General features: G+C 38.9%; 1 protein-coding gene across 1 annotated transcript in view; it reads left to right on the forward strand.

Annotated features, from left to right (window-relative positions):
* Positions 1-538: 538 nt before the first annotated feature.
* The window catches only part of poc5 (POC5 centriolar protein homolog (Chlamydomonas)), a 703663-nt gene continuing 682027 nt past the window's right edge, over positions 539-22174 (forward strand). Inside the window, exon 1 of the mRNA XM_051893452.1 lies at positions 539-543. Coding sequence (XP_051749412.1) covers positions 541-543 — 3 coding nt within the window. The 5' untranslated portion in view covers positions 539-540. The remainder of the gene's footprint in view (positions 544-22174) is intronic.

The following is a 22174-nucleotide window of genomic DNA, read 5'->3' on the forward strand; positions in this document are numbered from 1 at the left end:
GTTTCTCGAGCTCTCCCATCGCGTGAGCTGGCCTGACGCTGCTCTCATTGTGTGTTTTCGTGTGGGACTGGATCGGGATACCATTCGGTATAGCGAACATGCTTGTTATTATTTCCCCCTAGTTGAGTCTATTAATCTTATTCTCTATTTAAATGGTTCTAACTTTGAATAAGGAAGTTAACCCTTTCGCACCTAAGTTCTAAATTTGCTGTCTGCCTCCCCAGCGTAAATTTTTTTATATATATATATATATATATAAAAAAAATTTGTCATATCAAAGCATTCTAAAAATATTCAAATATTCCGAGAAATACGCAGTGAGCGTGTCACGTGACAGTCCGCAGTCGACGTGATGCTTCACAGCCAGAGCGCCTGGAGGAGAGCGTACAGGTGAGTAATTTAGCACATATAGCTATTTTTTCAGTTTAAAACATCACAAAATTGTTTACAAACATTTATTAACTGTAATAAATGTATCAATCTACACTTTATGCAGCTGTTTTATTTAAATTTTCTTTGCCTTGCATTGCATGGGAGCACATGGCAGCTGTCGCACAAGAGGACGACTAGTTGGTGAGTGTTTATTTAAAGTCGTCATGAAATCAAAATTTACCCTAGTTACTTTGCTAGGGCATATATTCATAGTCTTGTGGTGAACAATTAATCCGTGCAAGTTAATACACAGAAAAAAAATTGTTTGTCGTGGTAATCTTTAATCAAAATCTGAAAAGTTACTTCCGGTCTGGAATGGCGTTCCTTCTCTGATGACGTCAGTTTGACGGCTTGGGTTGAAAATGCTTAAACCACTCCCCTCTAACCGTTAGTCTGCAATGAGTGAGAGATGGAGAGGAGGAGCACTAAAGTAAAACCCTGCCCTCTATTCAATATTCTGTTTCACTTGGAAATACGTCACAACACTGGAGAAAAGTCGTTTGTAACTTCCGGTTCATGGAAGTTTAAAGTTTAGAATCTTCTAAAATTATTTGTAGACGTGCATAGACTATGAAAATGCATAAGCAAAATGTAATTGTAATTCATGTGCACCAGATTTATTGTACTTCTGAGCATATTGTAATAGTGAGCTTTTGTATTATTTTGGCGAATCTGATCGACCGGTTGCTAAGAACGATATTAAATGTTTATTTATTCGTGTGCACAGTGTGTGGTTTGTTTGTTGTTGTTGTTTTTTTTTTTTTTTTTTTTTTTTTTACCGCTAAAGTTTTCGTTGGGTTGCTGTTGTTATTAGTAGTAAAATGGAGCATAATACAAGTTATATATTTTACTTATTCACCATTAGCTACTTAAATGCATCCACATAAAGGAAAAGAGTGTGTATGAAGTCAAATAAACGCTTGGCAGTTGCTTTGTCAGTCACAAGCATAATTATATTCAGTTGTACTACAAATACCAAAGAGAGAAACGCAAAATGCATGAAATGGTGACCATGTTCATTTAATGTAAACTATTTTAACAGGCAGAGGGGGTCAGATAACTTTTATAATTAGTACAAAAACTATTTTAAATGATGTGACAATGTGACATCAGTATAATTTTACAATTATTATTGCATCCGTCATCTTTAATATGAAATTGTAGCCCAAATTGATATGAAACTGTTTTCTAGCATATTGCTAAAGAAAATAAACCCTCCATCCTTATAAAGGGCTTTTTTTTTTTTTTTTTTTTTAAACACACATAATAGCAGTCATTGACTACCTCAGATTTTTAAATAAATGGGAGTTCCTCTCTATTGTTGTATTCAGGTGTCCAAAAACATTTGTTTACTTGTGTCTCAAGACAGCTGTTTCAGATTGCTTCAAAGCTGTCTACAAACACATAAATAGATAAATCCCACCTCTGTAATTTTGTGGCATCTCAGATACCATCTATTTTAGTCTTTGTGTTGAGCTCACACTGTGAATGTCTTTTTTTTTTTTTTATTTTATTTTTTTTTTTTTTTAGACCAAATTCTCAGAGGTGGTTTAGCCATCCATGACAAGTAAAAAAAGATAAGGTGCCAGTCTTCAATTTCAGTTCAAATTCACGCTTGTGACAATATATGTGGTACAGAATTTTTAAGAGTGCAGCATGTTATAGCATTTGTGTCTGTTAAGTTTAATTTGAATGTAGTGAATTAAGACATTAAAGGTAAGATAGGCAATTGAGGAAAGGCAAGGAATAGCAAGTTGAAAGCATGAGATCTGACCCTCCTTTCAGAGCGCTCTCCAAAGCCAAAAACACATTAACGCACAGAGCAGATTCTGCAAAGTGTCACGAGAGATGGCATTAAATTACCTCATGTGTCAAACCACATAACATTACAATTAGTACAGAGCTCTTACTTGTACCTCTTGGCTGCTGCAGATTCATTTCAGCATTGATAGTTTTTACATAGAAATGCATAAATCTGTGTCAGAGGATGTGAACGGCTCTGTCACAGGTTGCTATCTTGTAATTATGGTTATGAAATGGCATGAACGCAGCATAAGCCCATTGTTTTGGCTCAGGAGGAACTGTAAATGGCGGCTGCTGTTTGTTTTTGGCGCTCGGTGGCTGTCTTTTCTGTCCATGTTTTATACCACTCCAAGTGACACTCGGCATTGTGCCTGGTGATGTGACGCTCCCTTGCATTTGCTCAGCCATAGAAAACCATTAAATGAAGATCTCCACTTTTTCTCAGTTTTTGTGTTTGTGTTCCTGTGTTTGGAGCTCAATAGTAAGCTGCAACTGAGAAAATGCATGGTTTACATGCAACTCACTTTAGTGTTCGCCTATCCCACTTTGTGAGTTTGTGTTCTACCACTTCATGGCTGTGAATTATTTAAGCTGCAAAATTGTTCTTGCCATTTTTATGATTGTTTTAGGTTTTTCACTGTTATGTTTTCATGGCAATGAAGTTGTACAATTGCAAATTTTGGGATCAGTATTACTTTTTAAATGTTTATTGAAAAAGCCTGTTATGCTCACTAAGGCAGGCTGCAATAAATCAGTCAAAACACAGTAAAACTTTATTGTTAAAAACAACTGTATTCTATTTTATTATATTTCAAAATGTAATTTATTCCTGTGATGCCAGCTGAATTTTCAGCCTCAAGTTACTGTTGATTGAACCTGGAATATTCCTCTAAAATACACAGTCTTGCTTATAATATATTGCCTTTAATGTCACAGTGGCAAAAATAAAAAGTCAACACAAAGAAATGTATCCAGATAAACCAAACATAATATATGATCAGGAATGTTTAAAAGGTAAGGTTCCATTAATATCTTTCTGTTTTTATACTTGTGAGATGTCATACCATCTATCAGACTGGAGCCATTTGCCCCAAACTAAAAAGGAAAAACACTCGGCATAAACCATTATGCTCTCAAAGCACATTACTCATTATTTGATAGAGCACCTAAAGATCTTCAGCCATGCGTCATGTCCGGATCACTCATAATGGAGGCAGTAAATAGCTAAACTGCATCAGTGCATAGACTATTTCATGGAAAATTCATTTTTGGCCCACATTTAACTTTTAAACATACACTCATGAACTTTCCTAAGCACTTCCCTTCGGAGGAATTCCCGCCACCATTCTAAAGTATGTTCAACTTCGTCAAATGGATGAGGGAAGTTTATTTGGACAGACCCTCGACCCCTCAATTTTGACAGAGGGAGCGAGTCTACTCATATGTACACTTCAGGCAGATCCATAGACCACAATGCAACATGATTGTGACATCACAACAACTTGCAGTGATCGCACTTAATTTACCCACAAGTGATCAAGGGCTCAGTGCGTTCCATTTAAACCCATTGGAAGGGTTTCACCAGTAGTGGGCACTCGTATATGTACTAGAAAGGTATCACAGTTTTCTGTTTTTAAAAATGGTATGATTCCTCTCTTACTAATAGTGATACTCCACTCTACCACTCGTGGTACACATACCATTCAAGAGAGACCTTCTAAGGGGTTAATAAGAGCTGTATTTCTTAATGTGTCTACGTCTGACAGCAGAGTGGTGCTTCCACTCCCTGCAGGGCACACTGACTGTGCCAAACTCAAGTGATGCTCACTGCAGAGCCAAATGTCATCCAACTCCACCTCTCTGGACATCATGGAGCTTGATCTAGTCCAACTCCACCTCTGTTGATCTAATGGATGGAGGTACATACACAAAAAAAGAGGTTCTTCAGCGGTTCTTTGGGGTGGTTGAGGTGCTATATAGCACCACTACTGTGGTAAGACCTTGTATAGTCCTTTAAAGGTTCTCTAACTCTCTCTTAGTTTCTATGTTTAGTTGGGGAAAGGATTAAAAACAACATTAAAATACACTTAAAAAAAAAAAAAAAAAGGTAACAGCATGACAGCACAGGGTGCCAAACATTTACCATTAATGAAATAATTGTTAAAGATAGTAAAAAAGAAAGAAGAAAGAAAGAAAGAAAGAAAGAAAGAAAGAAACAGTCAATAACTGGCAGAAGTGTCTGCTAAACCAAAAATAAAATTAAGGTACAATAATTCATATTGTAATTAAAAAAGAAAAAAAAAACAACAACAAAAAAGTTACTTTACAGGTATTTTCTGGATTAGTATTGTGAAACATTCTGTAGTTAACCATTAACAAACAACATTACATGTAACATCTAATATAACTGTCACTGCATCAACAACTACACAGCTACTGCCTTTAACTAAAAAAAAACATGCAGCATAACATTAATGCGTCTTCTTCTCCTGGACTGAAGCACAGGGTCTACTCTCCAGCACAATGGTAACCTCAAACAAAAATGGTGCTATATAGCACAAAAAGTGGTTCATTGGCTTGTAATCATATGGTTAGGGTGTGGTTGGACCTTCTAGCTTCTAACTATAGTAAAACTGCAATACTAATACATATTGTAGACCTGATGGTTAATTGTGAAATGCTGTGTTAAAGTCACACAGTAATAACAAAATACATGCAAATACTCTTTTTGGGGAAACTAACCCTTTAAGTGAATGTAAACAGTTGGGAGAAAATCAGATATGTGTCAGTAGGATCTGTGCATTAGGTCTTAAAGTGACAGCAGCCTAATATACTGTACCTGCTGCTGTCTGTATCTACTGTATAATGTTAATCAAACAACAAAAGTGAAATTACTCCCTGCTCTTGATTAGTAGCTTCAATTAGAAATAAATGTATATTTAATTCATACAGTGATATGCAGTGCTTTATTTTTACATTTTGATTACTTTATTCAATCTCTGTATTATTTCTTGAATGCTACTGTTAAATAGACATACTGAACGTGAAAAATGTAAAGCACTGTTTATTTTATTGTATTTGTCCTATTTTGTTACTTGCATCTTTGTTTTTATTATTAATAAAGATAATATAGAATAACAAAAATAACTGTCATGATATTGTTATCATGAAATAAAATTACTCATACTATTATTCAGTTACTTTTGCTGTTGTTTTAGGTTTTTGCCATGGTATCGGTTCAGCAGTAGTATCGAGATATTTTAGTCAGGTATATTGTATCGATAATTTTGGTATTGTGACAAACGACGTGCAATATAAGCAATGACGTATATCCGAGTGAACAAGATGGAGGGAAGTTAGCGAAGAAGGGCATAAAGAAATAGACTTAAATGCAGCCTTGGTAAGATGGCTGTTCATTATCTGTTACATACCTTTTTTTTTTTTTTTTTTTTTGCAATGTGTCTTAAGCATATACGTGTCACTGCAAGTGTTTTCCTGCTGTCTCCAGATGAGCTGTTAACCAAATTCTGGGAAGTGTGCATGTTTAACCTTTAGGTCAGAACATAGTACAATTCTTTGTTCTCTCTTCAAAGAGAGAGTAAGAGAGACTTAACATTCTTCATATGTGGAGCCGTCCAGAAAACCTGCAGATTGTTTTTTATGGAAAAAATAGATAAAAAACATCTGACTTCTTGTCACATCAAACCAAGACACTCTGCTTAATGCAGAAATAAATCATCTGCACACTTTTAATATCATATTTTCTTTTTGCTGTTGTTTTGTGCTTTATATTAAAATGTATTTGTTTGTTTGTTGGCTTGTTTGTGTTTAATTTTTCTTTTTAAAACATCCCCTTTGCTGAAGAAAAGACTTTATAATGCCATCAGGCAATGTTTCTTTAAAGAATTACGGTTCACTTCAGAATGAAAATTTCCTGATAATTTACTCACCCCGTGTCATCCAAGATGTTTGTCTATGTATATATATATATATTATATGGAACACATGTTTGTTTAGTGTGTTTCATTGAGAGAGTTTTCTTTAAATATATTATGTCATGTTTGCAAATTATATATACATTGCTTGGTTGCTCTTAGAGGAATATGCATAACTTTTATAGTTACTTGGAGTTCTCAAATAGGTAAGTAAATAAATAAAAGGCTGTATTCAGTACTTACTAGCATTAAAACGTTTCCCTTTCTCCCCAATCTTTTCTGCCTCTCTTCTTACTTTGCTTTTGTTAGAGGACTTCTTCAGCTAATTCCATTACACACAAGGAAATCGGTTTTCTCTGCTGACAATAGCTGACAGTAAAACGTCTCTAATTAGATGAATTAAGAGATTTCACACTTTACAAATTTCCAAACAATGGACAAATTTATCTTCATTATAAGAGATTTTATTTATATTGGTAATATTGTGTGCTTGTAAACAAAATAAATTGTTTTTCACCCAAATATTATGAATTATTATGACAGTGAAATATGCCAGAAATAACAAATTCAATTAAGAAATCAAATTTGCATCACATTTGAATCAAGCTCAGAATTCTAATTATTGTCTGTCACATATACTCAGAATTATTATTTAGCAGCACGACACACTTCAATATGATTTTGACTTGTGGACTAAAGAGCTGGTAGATGGACTTATTAAATATTCCAGGATTATGTCAAATATGTGCAGTACAAAAATGTATTCTCGTAGCTTCATAACATTAAGATTGAACCACTGTAGTCACGTTGACTGTTTTAACAATATTTTTACTTTTCTGGACATTGAATGTGGAAATTTCGCTGCTTTCCATGGAGAATAAAAAAAAAAGAACCTCTCGGATTTTATCAGAATATCTTAATTTGTGCTCCGAAGATGAACTAAGGTCTTACGGGTGTGGAACGACATGAGGGTGAGTAATCATGACAGAAATTTCATTTTTGGGCGAACTAATTCTTAAATTATTCCGCATTAATTGTGTCAGTATGTACTGTGTATATGCACAGCCTGGCGCTCTGCAGCACTTCCATAGCAACATTGTTTTTAACGCAACTTTCAGTGATTGATTGACTTTAGACGTATTACATGTAAATGTTTAATTAGGCAGCGTATTTAACAAAACAATCCGTTACTGTTTCATAGGGTGTTCAATTGCAGAGAGACTTGCCGCGAGGAAAGTGCTGGATTTGTTTTTTATTGACCGGAACTGCTGATGTTGCTCCCTGTGGCATTCTTAATGCACCATGGTTTGCTTTCAGAGTAGGATGGACAGCCCTAAACCAGACAGTGACTGATAACATCACTTACCTCTACAAATGCAATGTAAAATCTGATCTGTGCTGCTGGCTGGCAAAAAAAAAAAAAAAAACGAATGTAGTTTGCTATGAATGACTGTTATGACAATCTCAACAAGTGTGAGGAATCTCACTGAACACGTATTTCTCCATCAGGCTTCTTTACAGACAGGGTTTGTTGATGCTTCATGCCACAGAGGTAGATTTTGTCCCCTAATGTGATTTTGTTCTGTCTCTCAAGGTGCATGCCATTTTACAAGATAAATAATACGCTCACCTACACAGTTAATGGAAGCCTACAGCAGTCAGGTTTAGTTGCCCAAATTCAGCCGTGCTTGTCTTAGAACGGTCAGTGCCTTCGGGGTTTTTTTTTTCTCTGTGCATTCAAAATATGCCCTTACATACTGTAGGAGGAGTAACAGCTCACCGTGGCACAAAACTGTTATTTGTTCTTATTCAAAAGCCTCCACATGTAGCTCTGAGAATGTATGTTAATATGTCACAGGATGACTGTTGTTTCTAAGCTGAGTCTAACAATTTAACTATATGATGCAAATTCAGAGTGATTTTTAAATAGTACGTATGTGTATGAAATTCAGGAGGACACGATAGATTTGAAATTTAGACGAACTCAACCATTTCATAAAATGCATAGTAAAACATTTTTTACTAAAAATGTGTTGTGCTGTAACAGCTAAATAAACTAATTTTGAAATTGAAACTATCATTTAATGAATCAGCCTGACTACTTTTTTTTTTTTTTTTTTTTTTTTTAAAGGATTTATTACGGATCAAGGCTGCGTTTCCTAAAAGCATCGTTAGCCTAAGTAAATCGTAAAAATGATCGCACAAACCATCTCAGATTTACAAGCCTTTTCCCAAAACCATCGTAACTTATAGTTCTACGAAGATTTTCAATAAGTACTTGAGTGCTCTGAAGTAATCATAAATCCCTAAGTGCATTGTAAGTTATGAGGTCACCTGCAGGACAACCATCAAATTGCACCTAAAATTTAATCCTGTCCAATGTGACTTTAATGTTTTTATGTATATTTCTTCATTATTATTTTTTTTGTACTTGTTTTTTGTTTGCTTAAATTCATTTAACATAATTCAATAAAAAAATAATAATGAATAAAGAAATAAAATAAAAATTACATGACTGAACACAAATAAAGGAATGAAAAAGTACACTGCTGTATATGGACATTCATAGGGTTTGTATGCTTATTTCTAACTACATATGGAAAAGAATATTTCATGTTGCACGAGATTATTAAAACATAATTAGTCATGAATCATGATCAAACAATATTAAACAATATTACCTGAATCATCTGGCAAAAATGGAGGGCCTTGCAAACCTCATCTCCTCCAGTGCCAATCTCCTCAGCCTTCTTGAGGTCAATGATCTGCTGCTGAAAGTTGCTGTCCCTCTCGCTGGCCTCTTAAAGACATTGTCTGAGGTCTTTTAGGACATCTAGTTTCTCCCTCTCCAGCAACACTAAGTCCTGACTACAACCTCAGACATTCTCAAACCACTGAGGTGTTCTGGCTATAGTCTGAACAAGTGAAGATGGAGGCTGTGGCATGGATGGGCTGTTGGGAGGACTGAGATGGTAGGTGTCTGCCAATGGGAGGTGAAGCTGATTGCTCCTGTGAACATAACGGACCTGACTTGGATTCAGGCGCCCTTGAGGCTTGTAAAGTCCTGCCACTTCTTCCTGACCTCCTTCCCGATCTTTTAATGCCCCTGGTTGCAGTTAGTTTTGTAGCAATATCCTTCCAGATTTTTTGTTTTTTTTCCTCTAAAATATAATTTCCTCTTTTTCAGTATACATATGACTTTTTGAAAAATGTCTTATTTTTATTATTATTATTTATTTATTTTAATTTTTTTTGGTGTCTCTACCTGTATAGGTAAAGCCTATGTGCTCATAGATTTTTGGCCTCGTAGCAAGTGATAATTAAGCTAAACATTTCAAAATACAAGCGTGTGCTACAATTACGAGCCATTCTATAAGGTGACGTTTCAGCACTGGACAAACAGACAGTGACTCACTCAGGTTACGTGCAATTGTGTTAAGTGCATTTTTGTAAAATGCACATGAATTAAACATGAACGTTTGTAAAATCGGTCGTAGAAAATGCTCTTAAGTGCTAAGATCCATTGTTATCTGGAAACGCAGCCCAGGTCAGAAAGAAATTGCCCTTTAAGTTAACATTGTTTAAATTTTTACAAAATTCAAAATAATATAAATTATTTAAAACAACTATCCATGTCACAACCAGTCATGTTTTCTGTTTCATTTTCATGGACTTTGAGTTTGTCTCAAACATTATTTCCTGTGTTTTCTTTCTGTTGTCATGGAATGTGTGACTGAAATCGCCCCCTATACCTTCATTCACTATTCCCTACGTTAGTCCTCTAATTTAGTCCACTTGAAGGAGTGATTGAAAACGAGTGAGTGAATTCAGACACTGAGTATGCTGGAAGGGCTTCTGCTTTTGCGTAGTTTGAGCTTACTGTTTAATAATCATTGAATCATTCAACTAATCAATCTGGCAGCTCCATAAATATTTTTATCTTGAACTCTGTCATGGAAACAATCAATTTAAAAGGAATTTATACCTTTATGATGCTGTTGCCACATTGGACCAGGAGTTTGGAAAATTGATTGGATGGATGGATGGATGATTCAGCTGTGGGTGCCATCTTCTGCAGTGCATTATGGGTATTCTCTAGCCGCTGCATAACACTTGTTATTGTGGTGCATTGTGGGATTGAATGAGTGCACTCGATAACGTCCACTATGGTTTCGGACATTGGCTGTCATGGTTACTCATTGGTTCGTTGATTACACAGGTAACATTTTACATTAAGATTCATTAGTTAACATTGGTTAACTTACATTAGTTAACATGAACTAATAATGAACTGCACTTCTACAGCATTTATTAATCTTTGTTAATGTTAATTTCAACATTTTTGCATTTATTTGATCAAAAATAGACTAAAAATTGTAATATTGTGAAATATTATTACAATTTAAAAGTAACTTTCTCTTTTAATATATTTTAAAATGCAATTTATTCCAGTGATGGCAAAGCTGAATTTTCAGCATCATTACTCCAGTCTTCTGCATTACATGATCCTTCAGAAATCATTCCAATAAGCTGATTTGATGCTCAATAAACATTTCTTATTATCCATGTTGAAAACAATTGTGCTGCTTAATATTTTTGTGTATTTTTATTTATTTATTTATTTATTTTTTATCAGGATTCACTGATGAATAGAGAGTTTAAAAAAATAGCATTTTTTAAGAACATCTTATTGACCGCAGACTTTTGAATGGTAGCGTACTGTAGGTATAAGTAGAGACAGGTTGTATATAAACTTACATGCATGGATAAGATATGGTTTATGAGACAAATATGGAGACATATTTTCACTTTGTGTATTAGAACATGTTTTTTAAACACATCTCTGCAGGTTAAATGTCTCTGCATATGTCCCTGCAAGAGATAATGGTGACAGCTGTTGGCTCCACATCATCAATCATCTCAGCACAGTGCTGATGATGATTCCTGTGGGCAGCAGGTTAAGAGTAAAATGAACACAAGGGATGCCAGCAAACAAGCAGACATACACTTGTAGATCAAAGCTCTGTCCTAGTAAAGGCTACTTTTTCTTCTTGCTTATTATTAGTTCCACCAGCATATGAACTCAATCTTCCAGATTAAAAGCATTGCATAGACAATGTAGGCACAGGGTATGCAGTGCAGGCACATTATTGGAAACTAATTGGGAAACATGTTAAATTGTTGCAGTGCGTGCAAGTAATGATCCATAAGGAAGGGGATCGGTAGGTGTGGATGTGGTTGAATGTCCCTGGCTCTTCCTGGCTACCCTGTTGAGAAAGTCTGTCACACCAGACGGTGATTACAGAGATGAGCCAGCCCTTTCATCCAAAAAAAGTCACTCATTTCCTTTTGACTTTGAAAAATCCACAGGAACATTACTTCGAATGAGAATTGAGAATAATGATATCCATTACCCGCAGTAAATTTCTTATATGCCTTAAAATACAAATAACACATTTCAATATAATAGGGCAGGATTTTTATGATGATTCTTTGCTAGAACAGTAATGCGCTGTGCAATGATTGATGCATTTGGTATTTACTGAAATCTCAGTGTTTGTGTGCAAGTAAAATATATTTACACAAGTTCAAGCAAGAACATTTGTTTAACAAAGAACATTGAGTTATTTACTTTTTTGTTCTTTCTTTCTTGCTGTCTCAATAAGCATTTTTTTTTTTTTTTTTTTTTTTTAGTTTTTGGAATTTAGTTCTCTTTTGACAGCGGTCACTTCAACACTGTGTAAAATGCTGTGGGAAATCCCTTTCCTTCCAAATTCTTGAATATTATAGGCTAACGCCAGTTAGAAAAACTGGCAGCATAATATGCAATCGCATGCAAATACTGGCGGGGTTACCTGGCAGTAAAAAAGGCGAAGAGAGCGGCAATTACCTCAGAATCTCTTACTTCACGACCATCGTAGAAGTTGCACCTGAAGATTGACTCCCTCTTTGCATCCGATGGCTACTTTTTGCGGCATCTGCGCGGGCCCCGTCGACCCGCCGGATTCCCACCCTCACTGCGTGGCCTGCCTGGGCCTGGCCCATGCCGAGGCAGCCTTTCTGGAATCCGGCAGCACGCATTGCGGCAGTTCTGCCGGTGAGCCGCTGGTGGGCCCTGCTTACAGAGACTATGTCGACAACGACGAAGGTGTCTGGGACCGCCGTCCTCAACTGTCTCCCCTACGTCGACAACGACAAAGATGTCTGGGACCACCGTCCTCAACTGTCTCCCCGTTCTCCAATTGTTTTCGCGGGGGACGCCTTCCGTCCTCCTCCCGTCGTCGCCGACTTCGTCTCTTTCAGCACGTCCAGAGAGGACAACTCTATGTCCATCTCAGCTTCGGAGAAGGATTGGGCTGCATCCGAGCCCGACCACCCGGTCATCGAAGGACCATTAGACCTCCAAGAGGAGCTCATGAGGGTGCTGGAAAAAGCAGTTAGAGAGCTAGACCTCTCATGAAGCGCTCCATACGAACCAGCCAGGAGTAAGCTGGACTCCTGGTATTTCCGACGTCCATGACCATGTGGTTAAATCGTGGTCTGCACCCCAGTCGGTGCACGTCCACGCATCCACCCACGCTTTCTTCTCCCACGTAGACGGGGTGGAGGCCCACGGCTATGTGCGCATGCCCCCCGCCGAGGAGACCGTCGCTGCACACCTGTGCCCTTCTGCTACCTCCCTAGGAGCGGAGCTCGGCCTGCCTTCCAAGCCATGTAGGTTCACTGCCCATCTTGCAGATAAGGCTTATGCCTATGCGGGAGAAGCGGCATCAGCACTGCACTCCATGGCTGTGCTTCAAGTTTTCCAGGCAAAGCTCCTGCAGTCCCTGGATGATGGTAGCGTCGACGCGGATGTGGTGAGAGACCTGCGTGTGGCGACGGACTTTGCCCTCATGGCAACTAAGCGCTCCGCCCAAGCCATTGGTCGTGCTATGTGCTTTATAGTAGTCCTCCACAGGCACCTTTAGTTAACCTTAGCTGACCTGAAGGACACGGAATCGTAAGACCCTGCTCAATGCTCCTATTACTCCCTCCGGCCTCTTTGGTGATGCCGTGGAGTCGGTAGTTTAGCGTTTCGCTGAGGCGCAAAAGCGTGCGAAAGCTATGAGCCACGTGATGCCCCATCGCTCTTTCCAGACCCAGTTGAGGTCACACGTCCCTCCGAACGAGCTGGAAAGCGGGTTTTACAGCCCAAGAGAGAAGGGGGTCTCCGTCCTATTTTCAATCTGAGACCTATAAACTGAGCCCTTCACAAGCGCGCATTCAGGATGACAACGTTGAAGCAGATCCTGGCCCAAATTCGCCCTGGCCCAAATTCGTGTGTTCTTCCGTTTGGCCTGGCGTTGGCCCCCTGCACTTTCATAAAATGCGTGGATGCAGCATTATCCCTCTCAGAGAGAGTGTTATGCGTATCTTAAACTACCTGGACGATTGGTTGATTTTAGCCCATTCACGAGATGTGCTGATCAGTCATACAAACGCATTGATGCGTCATCTGGGAAGCCTGGGGCTACAAGTGAATATGCAGAAAAGTATGTTCACCCCATGTCAGTCAATAACCTCTGGGAGTTTGCTTTGACTCTAACTATGAGGGCCAGTCTTTCTCAACAACGTGCGGACACCATTATTTCTACCCTGTGCCGTTTCAAACCGGACAGGTCTGTGCCACTGAGGGAATTCCAGAGGCTTCTGGGTTTGATGGCGTCAGCTTCCTCGGTATGCCATCTGGGTCTCCTGCATATGCGCCTGTTACAGTTTTGGCTCAAGTCTCAATTCCTGTGGAGGACGTGGACATCAGGCCATTTGCGTGTTCCGGTCAATCACAGCTGCATCAGCGCTCTGAAACCGTGGCGCAACCTGGACATGTACAGACGGGGCGTGCCCCTGGGTCTAGTGACAAGGCGCACCGTTGTCACGACGGACGCGTCCACCTCGGGATGGGGCGCGGTCTGTGTGGGCTCACCGGCTTCAGGTCTCTGGTCGGAGTCACAGTGGGAGTGGCACATAAACCACTTTGAACTGTGCACGGTCTCTCTAGCCCTCGAAGCTTTCCTGCCTCAGCTGGAGCAGCAGCATGTTCTGATTCACACTGACAACAGGTCTGTGGTCTCGTACATAAATCGCCAGGGCTGCATAAGATCCAGAGCCCTTTTCCAACAGGCTGCACGCCTCCTCTTGTGGGCGGATTGACACCTTCTTTCCATCAGAGCAACGTACATCCCCGGTCTCCTAAACCGCGGAGCGGATTTGTTTTCGAGGACCGAGATTCCTCAGGGAGGGTGGAGACTTCACCCCGGCGTGGTGAGAAAAATATGGGCCCAGTTCGGGAGGGTGGAAGTGGAGCGAGAACGTGCATTGCCCGCTGTTCTTCTCTCTGTCCCACTCCCCGCTGCCAGGGGATGCTCTGACATCGAACTGGCCGAGAGCCAAACTTTATGCATTCCCTCCTGTGAAGATTTTGCCCCTGGTGTTATGCAAAATCAGGGAGGAGAGAGCATCTGCGATCCTTGTCGCTCCGAACTGGCCGAACCAGCCGTGGTTTCCGGATCTCAGGGAGATGCTGACAGCCGCTCCATGGTGAATTCCTCTCAGAAGGGACCTGTTGTCGCAAGCGAACGGCGTGATTTGGCACCCCAGTCCTGATCTGTGGAAACTTCACGTGTGGATGCTTCAGGGTCATTAGAGGGGTTAAGCGATTTGCTTTCGCTCGTCCTCGCCACACTCACAGAGTCCCGCGCGCCAGCCACCAGGCACCTTTACGTGTTAAAATGGGGAGTGTTTGAGAAATGGTGCTGCGATCATTTTTTTTTATATCGACCCAACCTCCGTTCGAACCATTGGAAACTTTTGCAGTTAAAGAGCTTTCTCTATAAATCTCTCTTCTTCTTGCCCTTGCTTCTGCTAAACGCGTCGGGGATTTACACACGTTCTCAGCGAACAGGGATTGTCTGTGTTGTCATGTGTTGTCGACTGTAATGTCACTCCGGCCGAGACAGGGCTACGTGCCAAAATCGCTGTCTATGCCCTTTAAAGCCCAGGTTGTTTCTCTGTCTGCCTTATCTGCTGAACCGTCAACCTCACAGGACGCTGACGCTCTCAGTGCTGTTTGCCCGGTCAGGGCGCTCAGAATGTATGTTAATTGCTCGGCCACTTTCCAACAGTCGAACCAGCTCTTTATGTGCTATGAAGGCTGTTTTAAAGGACGGGCTGTTGCTAAACAGAGGCTTTCCCACTGGATAGTGGATGCTATTGCACTGGCTTATGCTAGCATGGGCCAGGACTGCCCCTTCCGCATCAGGGCTCATTCTACGAGAGCCATTGTATCTTCTTAGGCTTGGTCTAAAGGTATGTCCATTCAAGATTTATGCTTTGCTGCTGGCTGGTCTTCTCCGAACACCTTTGCCAGATTTTACAAACTGGATGTGCCATCTGTTGCCTCTCAAGTGCTTTCGGTGAGTTAATTTTCACTTATTCAAGTGTTATTATGCTGCACAGTCGAGTACTGCTTTGCTGTTGACGCTGTGGAGCTTATGCATTGTGTTTTTGCATTGTGTTAGTTCTGCCCTTATCAGTGCAGTCTACACTTCTCTCCTCATTTGTTTAGTTTTCAAAAAACGTATTAACAAGTGATCATTATGCTGCACAGTTGGTTACCGCTCTGCTGTTGACGCTGTGTTCGCTCGTGATTTTATATTTTTATTTTCACATATTCTTGTGTTAGTTCTGCCCTTGTCAGTGCAGCCTGCTTTTCTCTCTGTCTCATATGCAAATTTGGATAGGCTTTAGCTCGTCTCTCATTGGCCTGGCTTCGCCTATCATACTGAGCGTCTAGTGGCACCGCCCATCTGTGGCCTGTTACCTTCTGCGATTAGTGCAACTTATTTTGGTTCTGCTACCTCGCAGCTCTCACGGCGGGATTTAATTTGGTTCCTACAGCGTTTTACGCAGTGTTGAAGTGACCGCTCTCGAAAGGGAACGTCTCCGATTACTCTCGTAACCTCTGTTCCCTGAGAGGCGAGAACGAGACACAGCGTAAGACGCTGTGCTCGCCGCTCACTCAGTTTTCGCGTTCAGACGTGATTCTGAGGTAACTGAATTTGGAAGGAAAGGGATTTCCCGCAGCGTTTTACGCAGTGTCTCGTTCCCACCTCTCAGGGAACAGAGGTTACTTGAGTAACCGGAGAAGTTTTGTGTGTGTGTGGGTGGGGAATTCATTATGAAATAAATGCCTTTTTTCCCTCCGATAGACATAGGCCACAATTATTGGCCTTCTTTTATTAAATTCCTATTTCGCAACCTTTTTATGTTTCATTAAAATGTATAAATGCAGATGTAAAATTGATATCAAGGGTGTCATTTAAAAAGTCATTTTAAGAAAATAATTTAGTATTTTTATATATTGCAGAAACTTCCTGAAGAACAGTGGAAGTGTCGTGCTGTTTTTGTTTGGTGATTTTTAATTTAGACGTAAGATGTTATTTAGGTGTTTTAATATATTATTACCTACTAATTTAATTAATCATATATATATATATATTTTTTTTTTTTTTTTTTTTTTTTTTTCACAGTGACTCAAACTTAATCAGTTTTTTTTATAAAGACGAAGAAGAAGAACAAGAAGAAAACAGAGCAAGAAAAGTGAATGCTGTAAAGAATCTGGCCTGTTAAATCCTGACAGCGGGCCTGACGAGCTGCTCGCCTCAAAGACCATTCAATAACCAGGATGGGAACAATTGCAGTTGTTCATCTTCAGTAGGGAAGCCATTACAAGTTTTATCTTGTTGGTTTTACAATGCATTCTGGTTGTGGCCTTTAAATCAAGGTCACACAAAGCAGCCGTTCGCACACCATGAACTCATGGATGAAACGTGTTCTCTTGCTTATGCAAACTACCAGAACCGTTATCTCTCTTTAAGCCTTGGTTGTGCAAAATACAACAATGCAATTATGTACACAGAAAATAGTACTACATAAGCCAAATGTGTTGTTTGAATTGTGAGTTAATTGAAGAAGCAAGGTAAGTATTACATGGTACCGCTAATAAGATATAAAAAAAGACAAAATCATCCAGCAGCTTGTTTGTTCATTATTCCATCTTTTGATGGCCTTAATTAAAGTGCTGTCTGAACAACTAAGAAAGACAGAATTGAAAAATTACAGACTTTGTAGTCTATTTCATGCTACATTGAAAATATTCATAGACCGGCTTCCAATTAAAAGAGGTAGTTAGGGGAGGCTGGGGCCACTTTTTTTTTTTTTTTTTTTTTTTGAAAGTGAAGAATAAAATTTACATAACCAAAAGGAAAAAAAAAAAAAAAAAAAAAAAAAAAAGGGGGGGGGGGGGGGGGGGGGGGGGGAATGACTGAAGAAACGAGAAACGAGGTACACTCCTTCAAGTCTCATGTGGATTGTGATGCCTCTGGATAATTAGAGGCTACTAATCAACGTTCCAGATTCTTTCTTTGTTGTGTGTGCAGCAGTGAAAAAGAGGGGGTGGTTTCAGAAGCTCTGTTTTATTTATTCATTTTTTTCCCATTAAAAAACAAATCCTGTATATTTTTCACTACAAATAACTAGTACTACTAAAAGATGATAGTATTACAAATACCTAATAGGCGAAAATACTTTTAAAAAATCTGGTATGCATCTAACAATTAAATGCAATTTGTACTAGCACCACTAGTAAAGGTTACCAATATATTTCTGTCATGACAACTCTCAGAGTGTTTGGCTTGGTCATGGCAGAGATGGGCACTCGAGTCGCATTTTAATAGACTTCAGACTTGACTCGACTCGACACAAAAGACTCGTGAATATTTTAAAAATGACTCAAGTCTTTTACCCTTAACTATTGATATAATAAATAAAGAATTTGTGTTGTGTTTAAATGGTTTTATAATATCTGCGTCACATATATTTCCTTACGTGTCATGGTAGATCGGACTCTTGTCATAGAATTTGATTACGTATGTCCGTGTATTGCGTTTTCTCTTAAAGTGTGTCCATAAGAGAGAGATAGAAAGAGATGTTAATCAATTTATTACTTAAAGCTCATATTTTAACGTATCGCAATCAGCATGTGTACAGTTTTCAATTGACACTCTTAAACATTCCGAGGTTTTGTATTTTCTGATAATGACTATCGTCAATAACAACGAAGCTGCATAACAAACTGCTGTAAAACAAAACTTATCACTCACTTGTGTCCACTTAGCGACTGTATTGAAAATGACTACTCGCCAGGACAATTGTTTTGTACATTGTAATGGATTATAAAGTAACAAGCTGGATGTACATTATCCCATACATCATAGAACCTTAATTTCAAATAAAACAGATGATAGAAAGATCATATTATTTTGTATATATAATACAACTAGGATAAAAAATAGGATTTGATTATTATTATTATTTTTTTAATGACTCGAGACTCGACTCGGACTCGTGACAAAAGACTCCAGACTTGACTCAGACTCCAGTGATAAAGACTTCAGACTTGTATAGCAAGTATGGCAAGCTGTATAGCAAGTATGGGACTTGGTACTGTCAACACATACACGACACGCTGCTGTGAGAAAGTAAGAAATGCTGCTGCTGTACAATAGCATACACAAATTACTTGTAGATCCATAAAGGTGGAGTTGGGGAAGGTGGAAGGTTTCTGAAAGCGTGCTGCAAACTGCTACAGCAGACGCTGACCAAGTATTAGAGAGTTGGGCAGCAAGCTCATTGGCTACTGATACAGCAGAAACCAATCCGCTGTGCCCTATAGACAATGATGTGATTGCAAGCAGATTGAGTTAAGGATTTGTCAGCTTGCAACATCTAGAGTTTCATGACAGAACTTTGTATTTTAATTAATCAACTTTTCTTGCTACATTCAATGATTAATAAATAACCAATGCTATCTCACAACCAATTCGTACGTATTTTACGAGGTGGCTAATTCGTACAACCTCACTCGTACGAATTCATACGATTTGTCTGAACCCCAGTGATGGATATGTTTAGGGGCGGGGTTAGGGGTAGGTCATTTGTACGAATTCATACGAATTTAACAACTCGTAAGATATGTACGTTTTAGCAAAAAAATTTTCTAATTTGTACGAGTGAGATCGTACAAATTCGTACGAATTAGCCATCTCGTAAAATATGTACTAATTGGGTTGTAAATAACTTATTAATTGGCTAACAATTGTGAGTACATGCGGTTCTGTGTGCGTACATGCTTTTGCCACTGAAATGTGTGTAATTGCAATGGCTGGTTTCTTTCTTTGGTTTGGTTTAACTGCAAACTTGCTTGATTGCAAGGCTGCAAGGTGTTAGTATGATAGTCTTTTCTTGTAGAAAAAGTTGTAAAGGAATTAATTTCACAATGCCTGACCATAGCCTGACACTCTCATCGCGAGAAAGAGAGTATGAATAATACATGTTCCTCTATTCCAGAAAAGAAATTAACTATTTAAATAACAAAAGCTCTTTTTTTTTTTTTTTTTAGTTTCTGCTTTGTGCCCTATTGTCCCATTTTTTTTTTTTTGTCTAATAAAATGTGAGTCTCGTGTAGCCACACTTTTGACTAAAAGTAATGAGGTTTGATTCTGACTACAGATAATTCTGGCCAAGAACTGACCATTTAGACAGGATGAACTGTGGGAAGGTTGGTGGGGGGGGACTCTTGCCATCTCATATGTTTGTGACTTTATGCAGAACACAAAGATTTGTCACCATTTATTTGCATTCTATAGATACAGAGGAAGTTGCACCAAACCAGACAATAAGAAAAGATTTCTGAGGCACATCAAGTTAACCCGATTGAGAAAGTAGTTTCTGATGCTGTGTACAATATGTATCAGGCAGGTAGTGAATGGACTGTGGACTTGCAATGTTGCCATGGGAATCCTAAACACACACCATTTAAGGATTTAGAGTAATATATGGATTTCAGTTGTATCATTTTTAGAACTAGGCCTATATCAGTCTTATCTGAAAAACAAAACTGAACACTAAACACTATTTATTGTTGGCTGAATCACAATATCTCTGCAATTTCTAGCTAATATGTAAACAAATGCTTACCTCTGTGTGTAACAGATTATCTATCTATCTATCTATCTATCTATATATAATTAAAATAAAATAAAAAGCTGTTGATTGGATTTTGAGAGCAACAGCCACATCAGAATGTGAGCTTGCAGTTGATTGTGGAGGAGTGGGGTTTAAGTGAACTAAATGATTGGAAAAGTCAGAAGTGTACCGTTTTCACTGGAAGATCGAGTTGTGACATTTTGATTAAACATTACAAGGTCCTTTTTTTAAATTAAATGTATACATAGATTAATTGTTTACACTGCAATCTATCACATGCATTTGGGATGAATTTTCATTTCATGCCGACTGTAACAATGCACTGAGGTGCGTTTCCCGTACAACGACGTAACTCGCTACTTCACTACCATAGTACGATGCTTTGTTGAACAAATCAACTAGCTTGTCACGACTGTTTCCCGAAACTGTATTGTCACAAACCTGTTTGTTAGTCGACTTGCGCCAAATGAGAAATCCTCTGACGCGATGTATGACGCAGGATGTAGGAGTATTGTAAGCTTAGACGCCTCTCGCGATTCAAACAAATAGGGCTGTGCAACAAATTCAAGCTTCTCTTCTCTTATATTGAAATCCTCTGAAATTTCTCTTTAAAAATGATGGTTTTGGACTTATAATCTGTGACCGATGATTTGTTTGGCATCCTCTGCACCTCTGCTTTCGTCATTACGTTGTGCATCAGGTCAAAGGACACTCTTCTGCCGCAAATCGACTTGCACATCCTGCGTATGGTCATCCGCCGGAAGCTAGTTATTTGAATTTGTAAAGTTTTAAATATTGATATTTTTCTTACAAAAACGCATAGCTTCGCTTCAAAAGTCCTTAATTTACTCACCCTCACAATTCAAAAATTCCCATTTTATCCTAAAACATATAACAACATATAGAACACTTTAGATTTTTGGAAGAAGTAACCCTTTAAAACATAAAAAGGGTGGCAAGCTTCAGCCTTGTAGTGCGCGCTTGGCTTAACATGTCTGCACTGACAGGATGATTTACGTACTGCTTAAGGGATGAAGTGGAGCTGTCCAGATGAACTGGACTGAGAGTGTGGGAATGAGTGTGGGCCAGGGAATGTTGGAGACCTGGGAGTCGATTAACTGTGTATTAAACAGAGACTGAGTTCGGCCCCTCTGCCGAAGTTAAGCTACAGAGCACAGGCCGAAGAAGAGGTCAGAAACCATCCAGAGAGCTTCCCTCAGCCTGGATGATGGATGTGTACTGTGCTTCCTCTGAAGCCTTCGCCAAATTAGAAGAGAGAGATGTGCAAACCCAATGTAAATGTGTAAGTACACATAGAATGGTAGGTGGACATTTATCACGGCGAGAAATTTGCAACTATCTGTAAAATAACCCTCAAGCACATCCTCAGTGTATGTCCTAGATTCAGATGGATGTTTTTGGCCCAAACTTCCTCGGTGGAATCTTTAGTTATACTCCTGAAATTCTTTTGCACGCTTCATTAATAAGACGTGCAGACTAAAAACACTGCCATGTATTCACTGAACCTTTGAACAAAGGCTAAAGATGATCACAGCACAGCTATTTGCAAACGGGCCCTCCTGGCTACAATCCCACAGCTGGGACAAAGTGTTTTATGAGCATTGATAAGAAAATGATTAATTTCAACACATTCGCAAGCTACAAGTCTCAAATAGCCTGTGCGGAGATAAGATAGCAAGGGACACAATGGTTAAGAAGTAGCATTGCGAAGCTAATTTATCATTTCCCTGACACACATGCCATAAGGCAAAACAAGCATTTTTTAGGACATAGAAGAGCTGAGTGAGTCAACGCTAAATAATTGTATAGTGTACGAAAGTCAGGAGTGATAATGAGATCCTGGAGTTAGATTTATTTGGGGAAGTCTATAATAAAGTTGTATGAAATGTCAAACATTA

This window comes from Ctenopharyngodon idella, chromosome 5 (assembly GCF_019924925.1).
Source record: "Ctenopharyngodon idella isolate HZGC_01 chromosome 5, HZGC01, whole genome shotgun sequence".
In the NCBI taxonomy this organism is placed as follows: domain Eukaryota; kingdom Metazoa; phylum Chordata; class Actinopteri; order Cypriniformes; family Xenocyprididae; genus Ctenopharyngodon; species Ctenopharyngodon idella.